Here is a 20373-nt window from a genome sequence, read left to right on the forward strand (position 1 = left end):
TCCTACTATCTTTTATTGGTTTTGACTGAGACAAGGTTTTTCTTTGTATCGTGCCTTTATCACAGTTTGCTCCTGGTTTGACCCTTTGTCCTTATAAGACAAAACTATTTCCTTTTCTTCATAGCTGTTCAGTAAATAAAACTTGAAATAATATTGTTCTGGAAGTTTTCATTTTTTCACTAAATATTCTTAGTCTTTAATCATTGCCCTCATCCACCACAGCTCCACCCTAAATAGCTGGTATGATCTTGTCAAGTTACTTAATGAGTGCTTATCTTTAGAATAAGGATAATAATACCCATCTCAAAAGTTTGAGACTTAAGATAAGAAAATGTCTAGCATATAGTGTATACGTAAAAGTTCAGTAAATGTTAGGCACTATTGCTATTTCTTTCTCTTTTTTTGTACTGGGAATTGAACCCACGGCACTTTACCACTGAGCTGTGTATTTAACCTTTTTTATTTATTTTTTATCTGAGACTGGGTCTTAATAAATTTCTGAGGGACTCACCAAATTGCTAAGGCTGACCTCAAACTCTCGATCCTTCTGCCTTAACCTCCCTAGTGTCTGAGATTATGGATGAATGCCACCTGAAATTATAATGCCCAGCCACTGTTGCTATTTCATATATATATATTTGTTAACTTTACTTTATTTATTTACTTATTATTTTGTGGTGCTGGGTATTGAGCCCAGGACCTTGAGCATGGGAGGCAAGCACTCTACCAACTGAGCTGTTATCCCCAGCTATTTCTTCTTACATAGTTTCTTCTATTCTTACATAGTTTCTTATCCACCTTTATCTGTTTATGAACCTATTAGTCTTTGTCTCAGAGCAAACTGAATACATTGGCAGTTGTGTTGTGACTAGTTGTGTTGTATAATTTTGAGGCGTACAGTATTCCCTTGTTAATTTGTGCCAGAGTTAGAGTTGTTTTGTTTTTAAATTTTTAATTCAGAGAGTTTTGAACAGCTACACAAAAATAGATGTACTATTGTGATAGATCCTCCCATACATGTTTCTTAAGATGACCAGTCCTGGCCCATTAAAATTCCCATCCAATTCCTTTGCTGCTTCTTTGGTGTAATTATAGCTCTTTTGTTATACCTAAGTTCCATGCCTGATTTATCTTAGTAATTAGATAACTTTTAGGATAGTACCTTGTTTTCTTAGTAATTGTTGAATTAATGAACAAGTCTTGCCATGGATCTGTGACTGGATCAACTTCTGTAGTTTTGAGAGTGGAGTGGGTGGAGGGAGAGAATTGAAAATAGACTGTTTTTAACATGTTTTTAACTTGTTTTCTAGATGTCATTCCTGTTTTTTATGATTCTTTCCATATCTGAATGTTTTTCAAAGTCAGATTTATTGTGGAGTAATTTACATACATTAAAGTTGTTATAATTTATTGACATCAATTATAGGCTTTTCTTCCCAGTGTCAGTTTGCTCTAAACATAACAAAGGACAGCTGTCTTTGTAACTAACTTCTTTTTAAGTATTAGCTCTTTTTTTTTTTTAACAATTCCATTCTTTCTTGTGCCTCATTAATTATTACTTTCCCTATTGAAATTTGCTGAAAACTTAATAAGCTCAGAATTTTTTAAAAAGTGATATGAAACTACAACTCCTCTTTTAAACAGGGGTAGACACACCATGATGGGTCTTCTTTGTATCCAACTAGTGGAATAGGAGTTCTAGATGAACTACTTAATAGAGTGTTGTAGAGAGGATAGCTTCTGGTACTCAGCTCAATACCATTGCCCTGAGATTGAGCCTTGGGGGAGCTGATGGAGTACAACCAGCCATGGAGGCTGGGTTTGTATGTACTTCATACTTCCCAAAGCTCCAGTTCTCATTTTCTGGGTTGCTTTCTAATACTTACTATATGAAAAAAACTTTTGAATTTAGTGCTATTAATATCACTCATTTTAAATAGACCTGAAATCCAAAAAAATCATAATTTTTTTTAAAAGGAGCCTTAATGAGTTTAGTCTTAACTTCTATAACTTATCTAGGAGTAATTTAGAAGAGCCCTAGCCTTCCCAGAGGAAGCTTACCCTTCAGTGTTAGAAGTTTTACGTTAATGATTAAACATTTTATTGAGATTAGTTAACAAAGAACTTGAGAAGAATAAGATGAGTTTTACGAAGGGGAATAAGAAAGTTTTTTTAGAGAGAATATTATGTTGCAGTTCAATTATGGCTCTGAACCTCAAAGTTGTATTGTTTTACCTTTGATATTTCTGTCCATTTGCTGACTTCTGAACTTAAGATTCAGTTTACTTTTGATTTTATAAGATGTAAGCAAAATTTGATTGCACAAAGTATCAGTTCATTCATTTCTTCATTCAACAAATACTCATGAGCATCTAGATGCTGAGAAGTATGTCATACTTGGCTAAACAAAACGGTGAACAGAACAGACGAGTTTGCCATTGTGGAGCATACAGTCTAATGGGAAACAAGATGCACTTGAAACCATAAAGAAAAAGCTTCGCCATATTTTAAGGACTTAATTGTTTATTTTAAAGTGAACTTGGAGTGACTTTTTCTTGATGCTTTTTATAAAATGTGTTTGGATATTCAGGGATTTTGTGTTAATATGTTTCTAAATGTATATTGACATGTGAAATTAGACATTAGTCAGAAGGGTAGTACAACTTATGCTGAAAGACTATGAATGAGAATCAATTAATTAGTATATATGAACTAGAGTGAGATTTCAGGATAGTGACAAGTGATAGATTTATACAGGCAAAATACTATTTTAGCTGTGCTAAATAAAACTTTGCAGGGAGAGAAGTAAAAATAATGACTTCTCTATAAATGCCCATTAACTTAAAAGATATTTGTCTTTATCATAAATGCTAAGGGGGAAAAAAGTGCTATTTGTTGATAGAAAAGTAAATCTTTAAAATGAGGGAGGGGTATAGTAGAAAGAGTAAATGAGAACTATAAGACTTGAGATCATGTCTGAATTATGTGACACTATCCTGTGACTCTGGCTAAGAAAATGTGCCTTGAGATCCCATATTCCAACAGAGTACAACAAAGTAGCTGGATTTGGTGATCCTTCCTAGATGAAATTTTATGATTTATTTTTAGCAGTTTCTTAACCACTCTGATTGTTGGAAAGTCAGAATACTTTCTTATTTTTTGTACTTGTTTGAGATTCAAGAATTAAAAACTACTGATGGGGGAAGAAGGCTTTGCTTTCTCTAACTGATGTTTTCTGACTAGGTACTACGTAACTCAGGAAGACCTCATTTATTCCCAGTAATATGTTTTACTAAACTCTTTCAGGTAACTTTGAAAAGATTGTGTGCCTTAATAGTAGATCATGGCTTGAACTCAGTTTTTACATATTGTTGTTACTTGAAAATTTTAGTGAGATGTTTTTCTCTGTAGTTACCAGAGATTACTACAGACAATTGCTGTACTTGAGGCTCAGCGTTCTCAAGCAGTCCAAGACCTTGAAAGTTTAGGCAAACACCAGAGAGAAGCATTGAAGAATCCTATTGGATTTGTGGAAAAACTCCAGAAGAAGGTATACATTGGTATTTCTTAATATTCATTAAGATATTTTTGACAATTACTTAAAATTTGGTTTCTTCTTCTATATGAGTATTTGCTTTTTTAAACGTTTAATTTTCTCCCCTTCTATAATTAACCATATTACTGAAGGTAGAACCATCTTCTTCTATACCTACTTAACACACAGTAAAATTTACCTAACTGAAAATAGCTATGAGCTTTTATGGAGCTTGTCCTATTTCTTATTCATTTTTCTAATTCTTTCTGTTAGTAGTCTCATGTTAGTATTTTCTGTCTTCTGCTTTCAGGGCTTCAGAGTTAGTAAAACTAAAAGAAAAAATACTTCAAAATTTATTAACTGCTTTTGTTTTGTGTTGACTTTGCACATTAACATAATAAGTACCTTCCATTAGGGAACCACAAATTGCTCAAAATTTTTTTATTTAGTAATTTTTATTTAGTTAGTTTATCTTTTTGGCACTGTGTTGGGGATCAAATCTAAGGCTTTGTGCATTACAGGCAAATGCTGTACAACTAAGCTTGTAATGTGCCCTGAGCCTAGCTCAATAAATTTGAGAGGCATAATATTATATTGTGTGGAAAGGTTAAAATGGAATGACTTTGGAAAAAAAATCTTGTTTCGTACAATATGACTTAGTACCTTTTACTAGTTTACTTCCCCTTACCAAATTACAAAAGTGTTGTCTACCAGATGTTGGGCAACAACCTTGGGGACTTCATTTCATTACATGTATTAACTTAGTATTTGTATTTTTCTAGCTCTATTATTTTTTAAAATATATATTTAGCTTTTAGTTGTAGTTGGACACAATGCCTTTGTTTTATTTATTTATTTAAATATTTATTTTTTAGTTATAAGTGGACACAATATCTTTATTTTATTTGTATGTGGTGCTGGGGATCAAACCCAGTGCCTCATGCATGTAGGTGGACACTCTACCTCTGAGCCATAGTCCCAACCCTATTTATTTATTTTTAAAAAATATTTATTTTTTAGTTGTAGTTGGACACAATATCTTTATTTTATTTATTTATTTTTATGTGGTGCTGAGGATCGAACCTAGGGCCTTTCATGTCCCAGGTAAGCACTCTACCGCTGAGCCACAATACCAGCCCCTATTTTATTTATTTATACGTGGTGCTGAGGATTGAACCCAGGGCCTCGCATATGCTAGGCGAACGCTCTACTGCTGAGCCATAACTCCAGCCCCTCTAGCTCTATTATTTACTTGGCAAACCTTCTTTCCATGCTTTCAAAAAAATGTTAAATTTCATAATAGATGTGGAATCTATATATTGGTTTGTTAAAACTTCTAAGACTTTAGAGCTGTATTATACTTTCTGTGTTAAATAGGGTCCCCTTAAATGTTTATCAATTTTGCCTTGTTAATAGCAAGTTTGCTGGTGAACAAAGATATTGTACTTATAATGGTATTTTACAACAAATTAATGTTAGAAAAGTAAATATTAATAAAAACATTAACCTTAATCTTATTTTAATTATATTTCTAAGTAGGCAAAAAGATGCTATTAGGCATATATGCTAGATTTGTATGCACTTGATTATTTGATACTTCTTTTTCTTTTATTTACTCATTTGTTTTAGTTACACATGACAGTACAATGATCTTGACATATCATACATTTGAATCAGATGGGATATAATTTCTCATTTTTCTGAGTGTACAAGAATTTTTTTTACAAAGACATACAGAAGTGTTTTAAATTCAGACACATTAATAACATGAAAGATTATGTTCTTTAGAAGAAATTTCCCCACTAGATTTGATGTAGAGGTTTAAGTCTTTCATTGTTCTGTATTTATACATGTGTATTCTTTAGGTATACCATGTTAGTTGTTGATATGTGATCAATTTAGTTTGGGGACATCTAAAAATTTCCAATGTGAAATTAGTGAAACTTGGGATATATTGGTATATAGGATGCAGGGAATATATATGACTTGTTGAGTTTTGTTTGATATTACCATCATTATTTTAAAATACTCCATCCTCTAATTTTGTAAAAGTTGGACCTTAGAATAATCTGTAGTTTTTTGATGGTGATGATGCAATATGTTGTAAGCAAAATAAAAATGAAGAATTTTGTGTCATAAGAATTTTGCTTGTTAGTTTTATAATTTATGATGATTTCCCCTTATTTTAATATAGAAAATTTTGAACACATAGAAAAATTGAAAGTTTTATATAATTAACACACTTAGACCCATCACCTGTATTCTACAAGTAACATTTTACTATCTTTGCTTTGTCATATATCTTGTGTCTGTCAATTCTTGTGTCTATCATTTCCTCATATTTGAATATGGGTGAATGCATTTGATCATTTCAGAGTTACAGATTTTGCCCACCAAAACACTTCAGCAATGCATGTAGTTAACTATAATTTTTTTTAAAATTATTTTTATTTTTTTGTAGTTGTAGATGGACAGCATTTATTTTTATGTGGTGCTAAGGATCAAACTCAGTGCCTCACATGCCAGAAAAGTGCTCTGCCACTGGGATTACAGTGCAGTGGTGCATGCCTGTAATCCCAGGGGCTCCATCTGGTGGCTGAGGCAGGAGAATCTAGAGTTCAAAGCTAGCCTTAGCAACTTAGCAAGGTCCTAAGCAACTCAGTGAGACCTTGTCTCTAAATAAAATGCAAAAAAGCACCGGGGATGTTGCTCAGTGGTTAAGTGAAAAAAGAAGTAGGAATGCTCAGTGATAGAGTACCCCTATGTTCAATCCCCAGTACTGGGTGGGGTAGGGGGGAGAGGTATGTGTGATAATTTGGGTCTGGGATTTGTGATTTGGATGCACAAGGCCATGGGTTTGCTCTTCAGCACTGCAAAAAAAAAAAAAAAAAAAAAAAAAAAAAAAAAAAAAGTCATAATTTGTGAAAATAATTCATTGTGTACAAAGAAGTCATAAACATGGGATGTATTTAAAATGAATTCTGTGTATCATATTTTATTTGTTATAGTCAACACATTTTATACTCTATTCTTAGATACATTTTTGCCTTGGCATTTATGTTTAAATGTGTTAGTGATGATGGTACAATATGTTTGTATGGTTGATATTTAGAACTGTGTCTTTAAGGAGTACTTATTTTTTGCCAAATTCATTTTTCCTTGTCATCATTTTCGCATTTAATATCTGGGCTATATTATCTTAACTAGCTTTATTATTCATTGGATCCTGTTAGTGCATGGAAATGTTTCACTGGTAATTAGAATGTGGGGTCATCTGAAAATTTGAGTATATTTGATTGTTTCTTGAAGTAAATTTAGGTTTTCCCTTTGTTTTTCTTTGTTTCATCTTTTTTCCAGGCTGATATAGGGCTTCCATATCCACAGAGAGTTGTGCAGTTGCCTGAGATTATATGGGACCAATATACCAATAGCCTTGGGAACTTTGAAAGAGAATTTAAAAATCGTAAAAGACATACTAGGAGAGTTAAATTAGTTTTTGATAAAGGTAAGAAATCACATGATAAGAATTTAACTAAAGAAACATATGGCAATGCCTTGCTTTAACAATTCTGTGCATGGTTTTGTTTTTAGTAGGTTTACCTGCTAGACCAAAAAGTCCTTTAGATCCTAAGAAGGATGGAGAGTCCCTTTCATACTCTATGTTGCCTTTGAGTGATGGTCCAGAAGGCTCAAACAGTCGTCCTCAGGTAAGCAATATTAAATATTGAAGTAGGAAAATTTGAGTTTTGGATACAATATTTTAATATTTTGCTAGTTTGTCTTCTAAAATTAAGGCGGGGTACTGGGAATTGAATCCAGGGGCATTTTACCACTGAGCTATGATCCCTAGTCCTTTTTTATATTTTACTTTGAGACAAGGTCTTCCTAAGTAAGTTCCTGAGACTGTCCTCTAACTTGTGATCCTCCCGCCTCAGCCTTTTGAGTTGTTGGGATTACCTGGTTAAAGCAGTGTTTCAGAAGATGATAATGGTAAGGATATCCACCTTGAAGTTAAGCAGAACCTGGGTTGGTGTCTAAACTTACTAGCTGTTAAACTTTGGGTGTTGTTTTGTTAAAGTCTCTAGGCTGCAATTCTTATTAAATGTAACTAAGGTCAGCATGGTGGCATATATCTATAATCCCAGGAATTCTGGAGGCTGAGACAAGGGAATCACAAGTTCGAGGCCAGTGTCGGCAACTTAGTGAGACCCAGTCTCAAAATAAAAAGAGCTGGAGATGTAACTCAGTGGTAAAGTGTTCCTGGATTCAATCCCCAGTACTTAAAAAAAAAATTATTTATATAAATATATAAATTATTTATATATATATATATATGTTACAACGGGTATTGTGAGGATTAAGTGGGTCTTTACATGTATTGTGCCTAGTAAAGTGTATATTGTGAAATGTGACCGGGATTTCAGTCCTGATCTTTTCACTGTTAGACATGCTACATTTTGAATCCACATTTCCTTTTTTAAAAAAGGAATTATTAGCATGTTTATGACAGCATTACTAAGAGTAATAAATAAACAAACAAACAAACCAAATGAAATATAAGAATTTGAATAGTAAAGCTTAGGTATACATTATTAAAAAATAAATTTACCAGATTTATTTTGGGATTCATAAGAAGTCCCACAATTTTTGTTATTTGTGTTATTTCCCATTTGAAAAAAGCCTTATTTTATTATGCAGATGATAAGAGGACGCCTCTGTGATGATACCAAACCTGAAACATTTAACCAGTTATGGACTGTTGAAGAACAGGTAGTAGATATTTCTAAACTGTGTAGGTTTTAAAACAACCCATAAACTGTTACCATTATTAATTGGTATTATGAGTCAAATGTGTATTATTGAATGTCATCCCTTTTAAATATTGATTTTAAAATATTTAGGCATTTTTGTATGCCTTTTTTGCACATTTCAAGAATTTTGGATTTTTAGGATATACGAATTCTTGTTTAGAGATAATTTTTAAGGAAGAAACCTGGGTTTTGAAAGGGAGATAGAAATGGATGAAATAAAGTGTGTGTGTGGTGGGGTTTTTTGTTTTTTGTTTTTTTTGTTTTTTTGGTAAGAATTTCTTTTTTAGTTGTAGATGGACACCATTTTGTTTATCCATTTTTATGTGGTCCTGAGGATTGAACCCGGTGCCTCACGCATGCTGGGCAGGTGCTTTTCCACTGAGCCACAACCCCAGTCCCGTAAAGTGGATGTTTTTGTAATGTACCTTTGGAAGAGGGAGAAAGCTCCAAGTACATTTTTAAATTTTGTTGTGGGGAGAAGCTGATAAAGCAAAGCCAGAGTGCTCTGTTATGTTTTGGCATATGAGGAGGGTTGTTTATTGGCAAAGTTTGAAACACATCTCTGTCTCATATTAACCTCACAGCTATAATCAGTTTGGCAGTTTATAAAAAAACTTGTAGGAAAAAAAAATAAAGATACCATAATCTTAAAAAAAAATTAGGAGGACCACATAAAAGAAGGAAAAGCTTCTTTTAATATTCTAAATTTGAAGAATTTATATGTGTTTTTCTTAAAACTATAAGGGAGAGCCTGACATATTTTAGCAAGAAAAGATAATCAGTGGAAATCACTAAGATGTATACATATTATATGATAGGATTTACTCATTTCTCAGTTTGTTTAATTTATTTTCTGGTCTTGTCTTTTTTACTGAAGTGAATAGAAAACCTTTATAAGATCTTTCATAGGTGTTTTCTTTAATCTCATTTTCTCTGGGAAGCCTTCAGTTCTAACTAGAAATTTTTCTTACTCTGACAATTTCTAGTAGCATAATCCCCAAAGTTGGGAAAGGAATATTATACTTTGAAATGAAATGTTAGTGTATTTATTTAGAAATTCACCGATTTTAATTTACTACTTTTTTTAAAATTTGGTCTTGGGTTTGGCTTAGAAAAAACTTGAACAGCTACTTCTGAAATACCCCCCTGAAGAAGTAGAATCTCGACGTTGGCAGAAGATTGCAGATGAGCTGGGTAACAGAACAGCAAAACAGGTAATTGAAGAGATGGCTGCAGATCATCAGCATGTTTCTATTAGTTTTATTATGAAGAATAATCCAGCTGACATCAAATCTGCCATATCATTCTGTCTGTAGAATGCAATCATATATGGTGTTTTAAAAAAAAGTTATTAGCATTGTATATTTTACTTTTCCTAAGTCTGGCTTATTTTTTTTAATGTTTTTTTTTTACAGTTTTACTCGTTATATATGACAGCAGGATGCATTACAATTCATATTACACATATACAGCACAATTTTTCATATCTCTGGTTGTACACAAAGTAGAGTCACACCATTCATGATTTTATACATGTACTTACGGTAATGATGTCCAGCTCATTCTATTGTCTTCCCTATCCCCGTGCCTCCTCTCTTCTCCTTCCTCCCCCTTTTTAAATTTTCTTTTTTAGTTGTAGATGGACGCAATGCCTTTATTTTATTTTATGTTTATGAGGTGCTGAAGATTGAACCCAGTGCCTCACACGTGCCAGACAATGCTCTACCACTGGGCCACAGCTCAGCCCCTCTCCCCCTTTGCTCTCTCTAGAGTTCATCTGATCCTCCCATACTTCTCTCCCAACCCCATTATGAATCAGCCTCCTTGTATCAGAGAAAACATTCAGCATTTTTTTTTTTTTTTTTTTAGTATTGGTTAACTTCACTTAGCATTATATTCTCCAACTTCACCCATTCATTTACCTGCAAATGCCATGATTTTATTCTCTTTTCATGCTTAATAGTATTCTATTGGGTGTATATACAACATTTTTTTATCCATTCATCAACTGATGGGATCTAGGTTGGTTCCACAGTTCAGCTATTGTGAATTGTGCTGCTATAAACATTGATGTGGCTGTGTCCCTGTAGTATGCTGTTTTTAAGTCCTTTGGGTATAGACTAAGGAGTAGGATAGCTGGATCAAATGGTGGTTCCATTCCCAGTTTTCCAAGGAATCTCCATACTGTTTCCATATTGGCCGCAGCATTATATATTTTCATATTGATTTCAAAAACAACTTGAGATAATCTTGGTTATTAAAAAGTAAAAATAGAGTAGACTTAGTAACTTTTGAATGCTTTTTAAGTGTATTAATTATTACTTTTTGGTTAGACTGTGTTAATAATAGATTTAAAACATTGCTTTAGTATTCCCTTGTTTCCTTTATAAAAATGTTATCTTGTGGGTTCTTACTTCACATTCCCATATATATTAATAGATACGTTTTTATGCTACAAGCATGAGGTTCACAAATTGAAAATATATGTGTTGCTTTGGATCAAACAAATTTAAATTTACTCAAATTATTTTTTTGTCTAGATTTTTAAATAAAAATGTATTTGGTGCCAATTTGACGTTGCTTCTAGATTTATGATGGTTTTAAATTGTTAGCATTAGTTATACATGTACATTTAAATTTACTCAAGTATTGCATGTCATCTCATTATTTTAAAAGGCTTGTCATATTTCCTTAGGTTGCCAGTCGGGTACAGAAGTATTTCATAAAGCTAACTAAAGCTGGCATTCCAGTCCCAGGCAGAACACCAAACTTGTATATATACTCCAGAAAGGTAAAAAGAAAATAGATGAAAGCAAACTCTAGATTAAATTCATTAAATCAGAATTGCTATGTAAAAATGTGCTTATTTGTCAAATAGAATTATTTTATTTTTAAAATTTTGTTCATTATAAGCATTTTATTATATTGGGCATAAATGCAGAATAGGATTCCTTTAGAAAAAATTAATGAGCCTTAATGCTTCTTCATTATTTTCTTGGTGGTAATACAAATGAGTGCTACTTGAAAAACTTTATATTGAAACTGTATTAGAAAGGCCTTTGAGGTTAAAGCTTTTAGGATGTTTGTACAATTTATTTTGTAGCTCTGGTGCATAAATCTCAAAATAGAAATGTTTGTTAAGATATTTTACTTATCCTCACTGCAATTGTAGAAATGTAAGTAATATTCTTACCTTCGCTTCACTGAAAATAATGTTAATAAGTAGCGGTTAGCCAGGCATGGTAGCACACACCTGTAATCCTAGCTGCTAGAGAGGATGAGGCAAGAGGATTGTAAGTTCAAAGCCAGCCTCAGCAAAAGCAAGATGTTAAGCAACTCAGTGTGACCCTGTCTCTAAATAGAAAATAGGACTGGGGATATGGCTCAGTGGCTGAATGCCCCTGAGTTCAATCCCTGGTACCATCCCTAAAAAGGTAGCAATTATTCTTACTTTTGAGACCCTTGGGTCAGGTATTATTCTGTAATAACCTTTTTTCTTTTGGTCTGGTCAGGTAGCTAATAAATCTGAGAACCATTATTCACTGTTTCTGATACCACGCCCTTTCCATAATTCTTTTCTGTTGTGCGTGCCTGTGTGTGTGTGTGTGTGTTACTAGGGATTGAGCCTAAGGCCTCACACATGCTAGAAGCACTCTACCACTGAGCTTTGTTTCTTAGTCCTTCTGTTTTTCTATGGTTTAAAAAAAAAAAAAAAAAAAGCTACTGTTTGTTTTTTTTTTTGGTTCAGAATAGTAGATTAAATTGTAGCCAGCTTTTTGTTGTAATTGGAAAAAAAAAGTAGCTAATTGAATTTCTTTTATTTCCTAAATTATTCAGATACTTCCCCTCCCCCAACACTGCCATTCTTCATATAAAGAAAAACTAAAGAGTATATCAGTTTTGTTGCCTTTCCTAATGGAAGTGAACTATTTATGTAATTTAATATGTCTATATAGCTTCATGTTTTACAAGATTTTAAAAGTTATTTTTATCAAGCTTTTGAGGCTTGTTTCAATTTGGCAATTGTTTAAAACAGTTTGGACCCCCCCCCAAATATAGCATTTACCTTTATTAGATGTGAAGAGTTTATTCTATAACTTTAGATAACCAGTGTTCTCCCTGACAGCTCTAATTTTCATGAATAATTTCTAAGCTAACTTTATAGGTGTGTTGTGTTTTGCACCTTAAACTTTTACAGTTATCTGGATGATGATAACCAGAGGAATACTGGAGAAACCTAAATGTGTCCATTTATTTGGGTGTACTGTGTTATAAGTTAACATACATTTTAACTATGACTAGCACAACTGTGATCACAATAATTTTTTACAGTGGTCAGAGTTGAAATTTTAAAATGGGGGAAATAATTGTTCTCCATGTAGCTTAGGTTATTCGTTCAGATTGTTCTTTGTATTTGTGCAATTGATCATGAAAGGCAGTCCTCACAGTGGGGGAGAGTGAGTTTCTTGACACCACACAGTTCTAGTTTGTAACCCTGGTTCTAACACTGTGTAACTGCAACACACTGAACAAGAAACTTAACCTCCCTGTATATCAGTAGGTGGTAATAGTAAGTACTTTATAGGAATGTTGTGAGGATTAAATTGGCATAAAGTAAGCAGTGTAAGGTAATTATTTTCATACATTCATCTAGTGATAGAAACTTTCCTTCTACTAGATAGTCACCCTTCAGTTTAAATCCCAGTACTCTCCCCTGCCCCCCCTACACAAAGATTGTAAGAGGAGTTCAGTGCAGTCAACATTTGAATGCAAAAGTGATTAATGCTGAGGATACAAATATAAGCTAAGTACTGAACATGTGGTCAATTATTCCATTGTTGGGGATTTTACCTACATTTCTGGTATAGGTTTTTGGTTTTTTTTTCTCTTTCTTTTTTGTAAAGGCTAGTGGTGCTTTAAAAATCTAGATAATATAAAAGGGTATGTGAAAGGACAGAAGTGAAATCCTTCTGATGTTGCTGGAAGTAATACTTATAGTTTTGATTCTTTTAACGCTTTTCTCTTAGCTCATCTAAAAATTTGTTTTCTCATCTAGTCTTCAACAAGCAGACGACAACACCCCCTTAATAAACATCTCTTTAAACCTTCCACTTTCATGACTTCACACGAACCACCAGTGTATATGGATGAAGATGATGACCGATCCTGTTTCCATAGCCACATGAACACTGCTATTGAAGAAGCATCAGTAAGTTATCTGTTCAATTATAATACAGATCAGAGTGCACTATGAAAGTATCAGGATTTTCCAATTATTCCTACTCTTCAGAGAATATTGATTTCTTCTAACAAGTCATATTTAAAGTGATTTTTTTTTCAAGAGTGTGTTTTAAATCTTTTTACAAGAAAATTTCAAACATATACATAAGAAAAGAGAACAGTATGAACAGTATAATAAACCCACATGCTCCTATCACTCAACTTAAATAGTTACAACTTTTGGCAATCTGCTTTTCATCTCTCCCTACCCCAACTCCAGCCTGAATTATTTTGGAACAAGTTCAAAATAAAAGATAATAGGGCTGGGGATGTAGCTCAGTGGTCGCATGCCCCTGAGTTCAATCTCTGGTACCAAAAAAAAAAAAAAAAAAAAAAAAGAAGAAGAAGAAGAAGAAAAGGAAAAAGTGGTTCTTTGTATAATAAAATTAGTGAGTGTTCCCATTTCCCCTGTCATCTCAGAATATTTATCTGAACTTAGATCTAAATAAAGACAGTAAATTGCAGAAAGTTTAGTTTCTTAATAAGTCTTTTTTCTTTTGTCCTTGTACATTATTTTTGTTGGAGAACTGGATAGTTTGCCCTGTGTTGATTTTATTGATTGCATCTCTTTTGTGTCATTTAGCCTATTTCTCTTTTCCTTGAATTTTCTGTAAATCTGATAGGAGGTCTTGAGAATTGATCTTGTATTTATGGAATATTCTATAAAGTAAACCCTACTATCAACTGTTATTTGGTACACTGAGGTACATATAGAAATGGCAGGATACCTATCAAATTTGGCCTTTATTTTCTTGTGTTCAAATTTATCCTCTTCTGTGCTCCAAAGATGACTAATAAAATTTATATTTTTCTGAACTATTGGACTTAATATATGTAATGTTATTGTCTCAGGTTAGCCTATCTCCTGTCACTTGTTGCCTATCCAAGTTGGCTTCTGAGTTCTTATGATAAGACCAGTAGCATTTGATAGCTTCCTTATAATCTGTTTCAATAAGGAACGTTTAAGCTCATCATGTATATATGCTGCCTCAGACATGCAGATATGCAGATAGTCTTGCTTTCTTCTATTAGAAAATGGCATTTGGAGACTATACTTGAGGAATATTACTTGCTTCTGGGTTAATTATTGTGTTTATATCAATTTAGTGGACAGAGCTGGGAAATATGTTACATTTTTGTTTAAGGATGAAAAACATAATCATAAGGATTTTTTTTTTTTTTTTTTTTTTTTTGGTACTGGGTATCAAACCCAGGGGCTCTTAATCACTAAGTACATCCCCATATCCCCAGTCCCCCGCCCCTGTTTTTTTTTTTTTTTTTTTTTTTTTTTTTTTAATTTTATTTAGAGACAGTGTCTTGCTAAGTTGCTGGGGCTGGCCTCAAACTTGTGATTCTCCTGCCTCAGCCTCCTGAGTTGCTGAGATTATAGACATGCTCCATAGTGCCTGGCCATTAGTTCGTATTTTTTATTAAAATTCAGCTTAGACTGTTGTGCTTTTGCTTACCCTCACTGATTCTAGTTCTCGTCTTCATGGATTTGACTGACTGTTCTAGGTACCTCAGATAAATGGAGGCACATAGATGACCTTCTATAGCTGTGGATTCAGCTAATTTCAAACTGAAAATATTTGTGAGGGAAAAATTATGTCTATATTTATCATATAGAGACTCATTTCTCTTATCATTCCCTAAAACAATATAGTGTGCAACTACTTACCTAGCATTTACATTATATTAGTATTATAAGTAATCTAGAGATTTTGTATAAATAGGAGGATATGCATAGGTTATATACAAATACTACATCTTTTTTTTTTTTTTTTTTTTTTAATATAAGGGACTTGAGCATCTTTAGATTTTGGTTGGTCCTGAAACCAAGTCTCTGTGGATACTGAAGGGCACTTATACAAAATTTGCCCTCTTGTGAATGACATATTTTACGTAATATAATATCCTCAAAATTCATCCATTTTGCAGCAGGTACCACAATTTCTTTTCCTTCTCTTTGTACTAGGGATTGAACCCAGGGTCTTGCACATGCTAGGCAAATGCTCTACACTCACAGGCCTCTTTCTTTTTTAAGGCTAAATAATAATTCATTTTATGTGCATAACACAGTTTGTCCATTCATTTGATGGATACTTGGGTTGCTTCCATCTTTTGGCTGTTGTGAATAATGTTGCTATGAGCATGGGTGTACAAATATCAGTTTGAGTTCTTGCTTTCAATTTTTTAAGATGTGTATCAGTAAGTGGTATTGCTAGATCATATGGCAATTCTGTTAATGTTTGAGGAACCACCATATTGTTTTCCAGGCAGCTGCAACACACATATTACATTCTTGCCAACTCTTTGTTATTTTCTTTCCTTTTATAGTGGCTATTAAACTGAGTATGAGATGATTTAACTTTTTTTAATCTTAGACTAGATGGCCAAATCTAATATCCTTAGATTTAAAATGCAAATTTAAAAACTTCAGTTTTTGTACTCTTCATTTGTTTTAAACATCTGAATTTAATATATTTTATTATAAAATTTCTTAATTATGTTATTATTTGGGTCACATCATACTTGTTAGTATATACTATTACTTAGATTATCTTTCTGAGTGGTGAAATAAATAATACCTATTATTTAACAACTTTAGTTGATAAGAATTTGAAATGGATGAGAGAGAGAAATAAGGTAGTGAAGTGTGAAACTAAATGATCTTTTATCCAGCTGAGGACTTTGGACTTTATGATGTCCATAGTTAGGAAACTACTAGGAGATTTAAAGTAATGATGGGGGAAGGGAAGGGGAGGGGAGGGAGTGGATACTAGAGGACTGATTTGAGAAAAATTTTAGGTAGTATTAGGTAGTGACAGAGTTTGTTGGATTAGATAAGAGGGAGTAAAAAAATAAGAATAACTCTTAGATTTCTGTCTTGAGCTGCTTAAGTTGTCAGAAACTCTGGGTTTAAATCATCCAACTCTACAACTAATTAATTGTATGACTCTGGACATATGTTACAGCTTTTATAAATGTCAGTGTCCTTGATGGGAAAATAAACATGGTAGTTAATAATAACCTAACAGGTGGAATGAAAGGGATAGGAGTTAGGTTGTCCAGGATTGGAAATCAATGGACCTTGGGGGTCAGTGAATTTGAAATGCAGTTAAGCAATTGGTGACCATGGACTCAGCTATTAGGGATCAAAGGAAAGGAATGGGTGGCAGAGTGTGAATACATTGGGAGAATAGGAAACCAGGATAATGATTAGAAATTCTAGTAAAGTTTAAAAGGGCGGGGGCAGCCTATTTGGGAGGAGAGTTTGAGAAAAGTAGAAAGTAACACTGTAGGTAAGACATCTAAATTTAATATTTTGGAAGCAAAACATTTCTATTGACAGCAAGGTCTAAGGATTCTCAGAATGGGAGACTTAGAAAGGGTGAAGATGAATGTCATTGTAGTAGAACTTAAGGATAGAGGCTAGAAGTAGAGGATTGGGTATTTGCAAGTTGAAGTTGCTCAGGATAATGAGTAGTGTTCTCAGTAGTAGATCATAAGAAGCCATGAATTCGTAGAGATGGGATTAGGTTTGTCGTAGTGTATGACATGGGTAGAATCATATCATGTTCCCCTGCTTCCTACATTATGAAGTAGTCAGCATCAGTATTGCATTAAAAAGCCCTCTACAAAATATTGTTAACAGCAGCACTAATCTACAATGAGGTATCTTAAAAGTGAAAAAATCTTATCAATAGAAAATTTATATCTGTATTTCTTACACTTGTTCATTTAATTATCAAACTAACATTTTTGTTTTCTATTTTGTTCTATTTTTTAATAGGATGAAGAAAGTATTCCTATCATGTATAGGAATTTACCTGAATATAAAGAATTGTTACAGTTTAAAAAGTTAAAGAAGCAGAAACTTCAGCAAATGCAAGCTGAAAGTGGATTTGTGCAACATGTGGGCTTCAAGGTAAATTCTTACTATTGATAAGAGATACTTCAAGTGGTTTCTGGAGTGGTAAAAATCTAAAACCTCTAAGCATTCAGGGAAAATTTCAGCTTATTAATAAGTTCAGTTTATCTCTCGTATTCTTTTATAGAAGTGGTGTGCCCCAGTTCATAATGTCAAGAGACTTATGATTCATTGTAGAGAAGAAAACATAAAGTTGTCTATAAGTTGAGGTAGAATATGAGAAGTTTTTGTCTATCTTTTTGTTGCTCCTGTTCATGCATCAGAATCCCCTGCCCTCCCTTCACTTCAGGTTGAGTTACCTCAGCTTTTGTTTTTTTTTTTTTTTTTTTTTTTGGAGAGGCTAATTGAAATACATTCACTCATTCCACGTTATTTGGAAATGCCCATTATGTTCCAGGCACTTTGCTAAGTGCTAGAGATTCAGGAATAAACAAGGGGGACTCAGTTGCTACCCTTATGCTGTTTTCATTCTCATAAAGAATTTAAAGATGCTAAACAAATGAAATAATTGAATACGACTAAGAATGCATACTGGAGAGTAGTCAGAGGCTTTGGGGAGGTTTTGCCAAGGAGTTTAAACCATCCTAAGAGGTTGGGGAGTTACTGAAAGATTTTTAAGTAGAGAGTAATGTGAGAAAAATAATTTAAATGACTTAACTCTTAGCTTTGATAATTTTAGGAATACAGTGGGCTTTGAGAAATAGTCACTGTTTTAAAATTTTGTAAGACAATAATCTATTTGTGTGTCTTATTCATGTAATTAAAAATATATATAAGTGAGGGGGAGGGAAAGATCATCCTGGTCATATTTTATGGAGAATGAATTAGAAGAAGGCAAGACTGGAGGCAAGGAGATAGCTTAAAGATTCCTTTAGTAATTTAGATAAAAGAATAACCTGTGGAAAGAGGGAGAGATTGACAGGTTTGAGAAAACTTTCAGCATTATAATTGACTGTATTTGGTAAAATTAGAGGAAGTAATGAAACCATAAACTTGATGTTGGTATTTCTGTTGGCAGTATACTTAAAGTCTTGGTATATACTGTGACTGACCACCTAAGTTGAAAACAAAATTATACTTCTGACTCTGGAGTAGCCACCAGCTATACTATATTAAATGATTTTCCCTCTTGATCTCCATTAGAGGTTTTCCTAACTGGCAGCTCTTGCCTTTTTGAGAGGAAACTTGCTGCTTGTCATTATTTTGTTCTAGGACCCAGCCACAACTTGTTGGCTAGTCTGTTAGCCACCATAGTTGGCCTGATGATCATAGAATCTAAAAACATGATTGACTTGTGCCGCAGTCTAGCTGGGCACAGAATCACGAGCCACTCAAGCAGGAACAAAACTTTATTTTTGAAAATGCGGCCAATACTCCGTAGAGCCCGGCAAGCAAGCCGGTCCACCCACGCGGTCGCGTCTACCAGAACCGGGGCCCAGGACCTCCCCCGGAATTCCCTCCTACTATCCTTCCCCAACCAATGGGAACTCTCCAGGAGTCCCTTAACATGAGTCCCGTAGCAGGCCAAGGTGAACAGCAGGAGTCCAATTTCCATATGAATGTAAATCTTAACATAATCATATCATCTCAATGGCTAGCTGGCGTCACCTTACGACCAAAAGTGCCATGCATCATATTATTTCATATTATTTGGTTGTGGCTCCTAGCAGACTTGGCTTTTCAAAATTCCACAGAAAGTACTGAGGGCTATCACAGTGCCACCACATTGAGAAAGAGCTGAATCTGCCTCTTAGTCATGATGTGCATTGGTTATCAGGTTATTTTGGGCTTCAGTAAGATAAAGAGTTCAGAGAACATTTTGTAGTTGCCTGAGTTATGGTATTTATGGTAGTACTGTTAAAACAGTCCTGATAGTTTTTGGATAATTTTAACTATGGAATGAAGTCAGTGTTCACAATCATCACATACTGGTCTGAGGTACTTTTAAAATAGTGGTTATTAAGAACAAAATGGCTGAGTTTGAGATGATTAAAAACTTCTTAAATTATAGTACATTGAAAGTTATTCCTTATAATGCTCCTCTCACTCACCTGTGGTTTTTTTTTTTTTTTTTTTTTTTGGCTGGGTTGGGAGTATTTGGGATTTAAACCAGGGGGCCTCTACCACTGAGCCATACCCCCAGCCCTTTTTGTATTTTATTTTTAGAGAAAGGCTGGCTTTGAACTTTTGAACCTCTGCCTCAGCCTCTGGAGTAGCTGGAGGCATGTGCTGGTATACCTGGCACCCACCTGTATCTTGCTCTCAAGTGGATAGACCCTTTACCTAGTTTGCATCCACTAGCAACCCCCACCCCCAGTACTGGGGATTGAACCCAGGGGCATTCTACCAGTGAGCTATATTCCCAGCCCTTTTTAAATTTTTTATGTTTGAGACAGGATCTCATTAAGTTTCTCAGGCTGGCCTTGACTGGCAATCTTCCTGCTTCATACTTCCAAGTAGCTGAGATTACAGGCATCCACCATGTGCCCAGCTGCTTACCTCTACTACATTAGGCAACTTTCTAGTGGGTAGGGGATGAAGAGAAGGCATCTGTGTGCATTGTCATGTTTTCCCAGCAGAAAATGAAAGAGGTAAAGAAATATAGCTTAATACTTTTTCCCACTGAATCTGTTATAGTGTGATAACTGTGGCATAGAACCTATCCAGGGTGTTCGATGGCATTGCCAGGATTGTCCTCCAGAAATGTCTTTGGACTTCTGTGACTCTTGTTCAGATTGGTAAGTGTTTTCTTCATTTTTCACTTTAAATTGTGGCAAGTAAAGGTCTTCTCATCCAGTAAATTTGATCTCCAAACT

The 20373-nt window shown here is 34.0% G+C and overlaps 1 protein-coding gene across 9 annotated transcripts in view; it reads left to right on the forward strand.

Moving 5' to 3' along the window:
* Window positions 1-20373, forward strand: part of ZZZ3 (zinc finger ZZ-type containing 3) — a 110511-nt gene that overhangs the window by 84630 nt on the left and 5508 nt on the right. For 7 of the 9 annotated variants that reach the window (XM_081307953.1, XM_081307948.1, XM_081307947.1 and 4 more), the window contains 9 exons: window positions 3412-3550; window positions 6893-7040; window positions 7127-7242; window positions 8234-8305; window positions 9459-9560; window positions 11042-11137; window positions 13403-13555; window positions 17420-17554; window positions 20195-20295. In XM_081307953.1, coding sequence (XP_081164079.1) covers window positions 3412-3550; window positions 6893-7040; window positions 7127-7242; window positions 8234-8305; window positions 9459-9560; window positions 11042-11137; window positions 13403-13555; window positions 17420-17554; window positions 20195-20295 — 1062 coding nt within the window. The remainder of the gene's footprint in view (window positions 1-3411; window positions 3551-6892; window positions 7041-7126; window positions 7243-8233; window positions 8306-9458; window positions 9561-11041; window positions 11138-13402; window positions 13556-17419; window positions 17555-20194; window positions 20296-20373) is intronic. The other 2 variants (XM_081307951.1, XM_081307952.1) reach the window with 1 other exon arrangement.

The sequence above is a fragment of the Spermophilus citellus genome (genome assembly GCF_964194105.1).
Source record: "Spermophilus citellus genome assembly, chromosome: 9".
Lineage (NCBI taxonomy): Eukaryota > Metazoa > Chordata > Mammalia > Rodentia > Sciuridae > Spermophilus > Spermophilus citellus.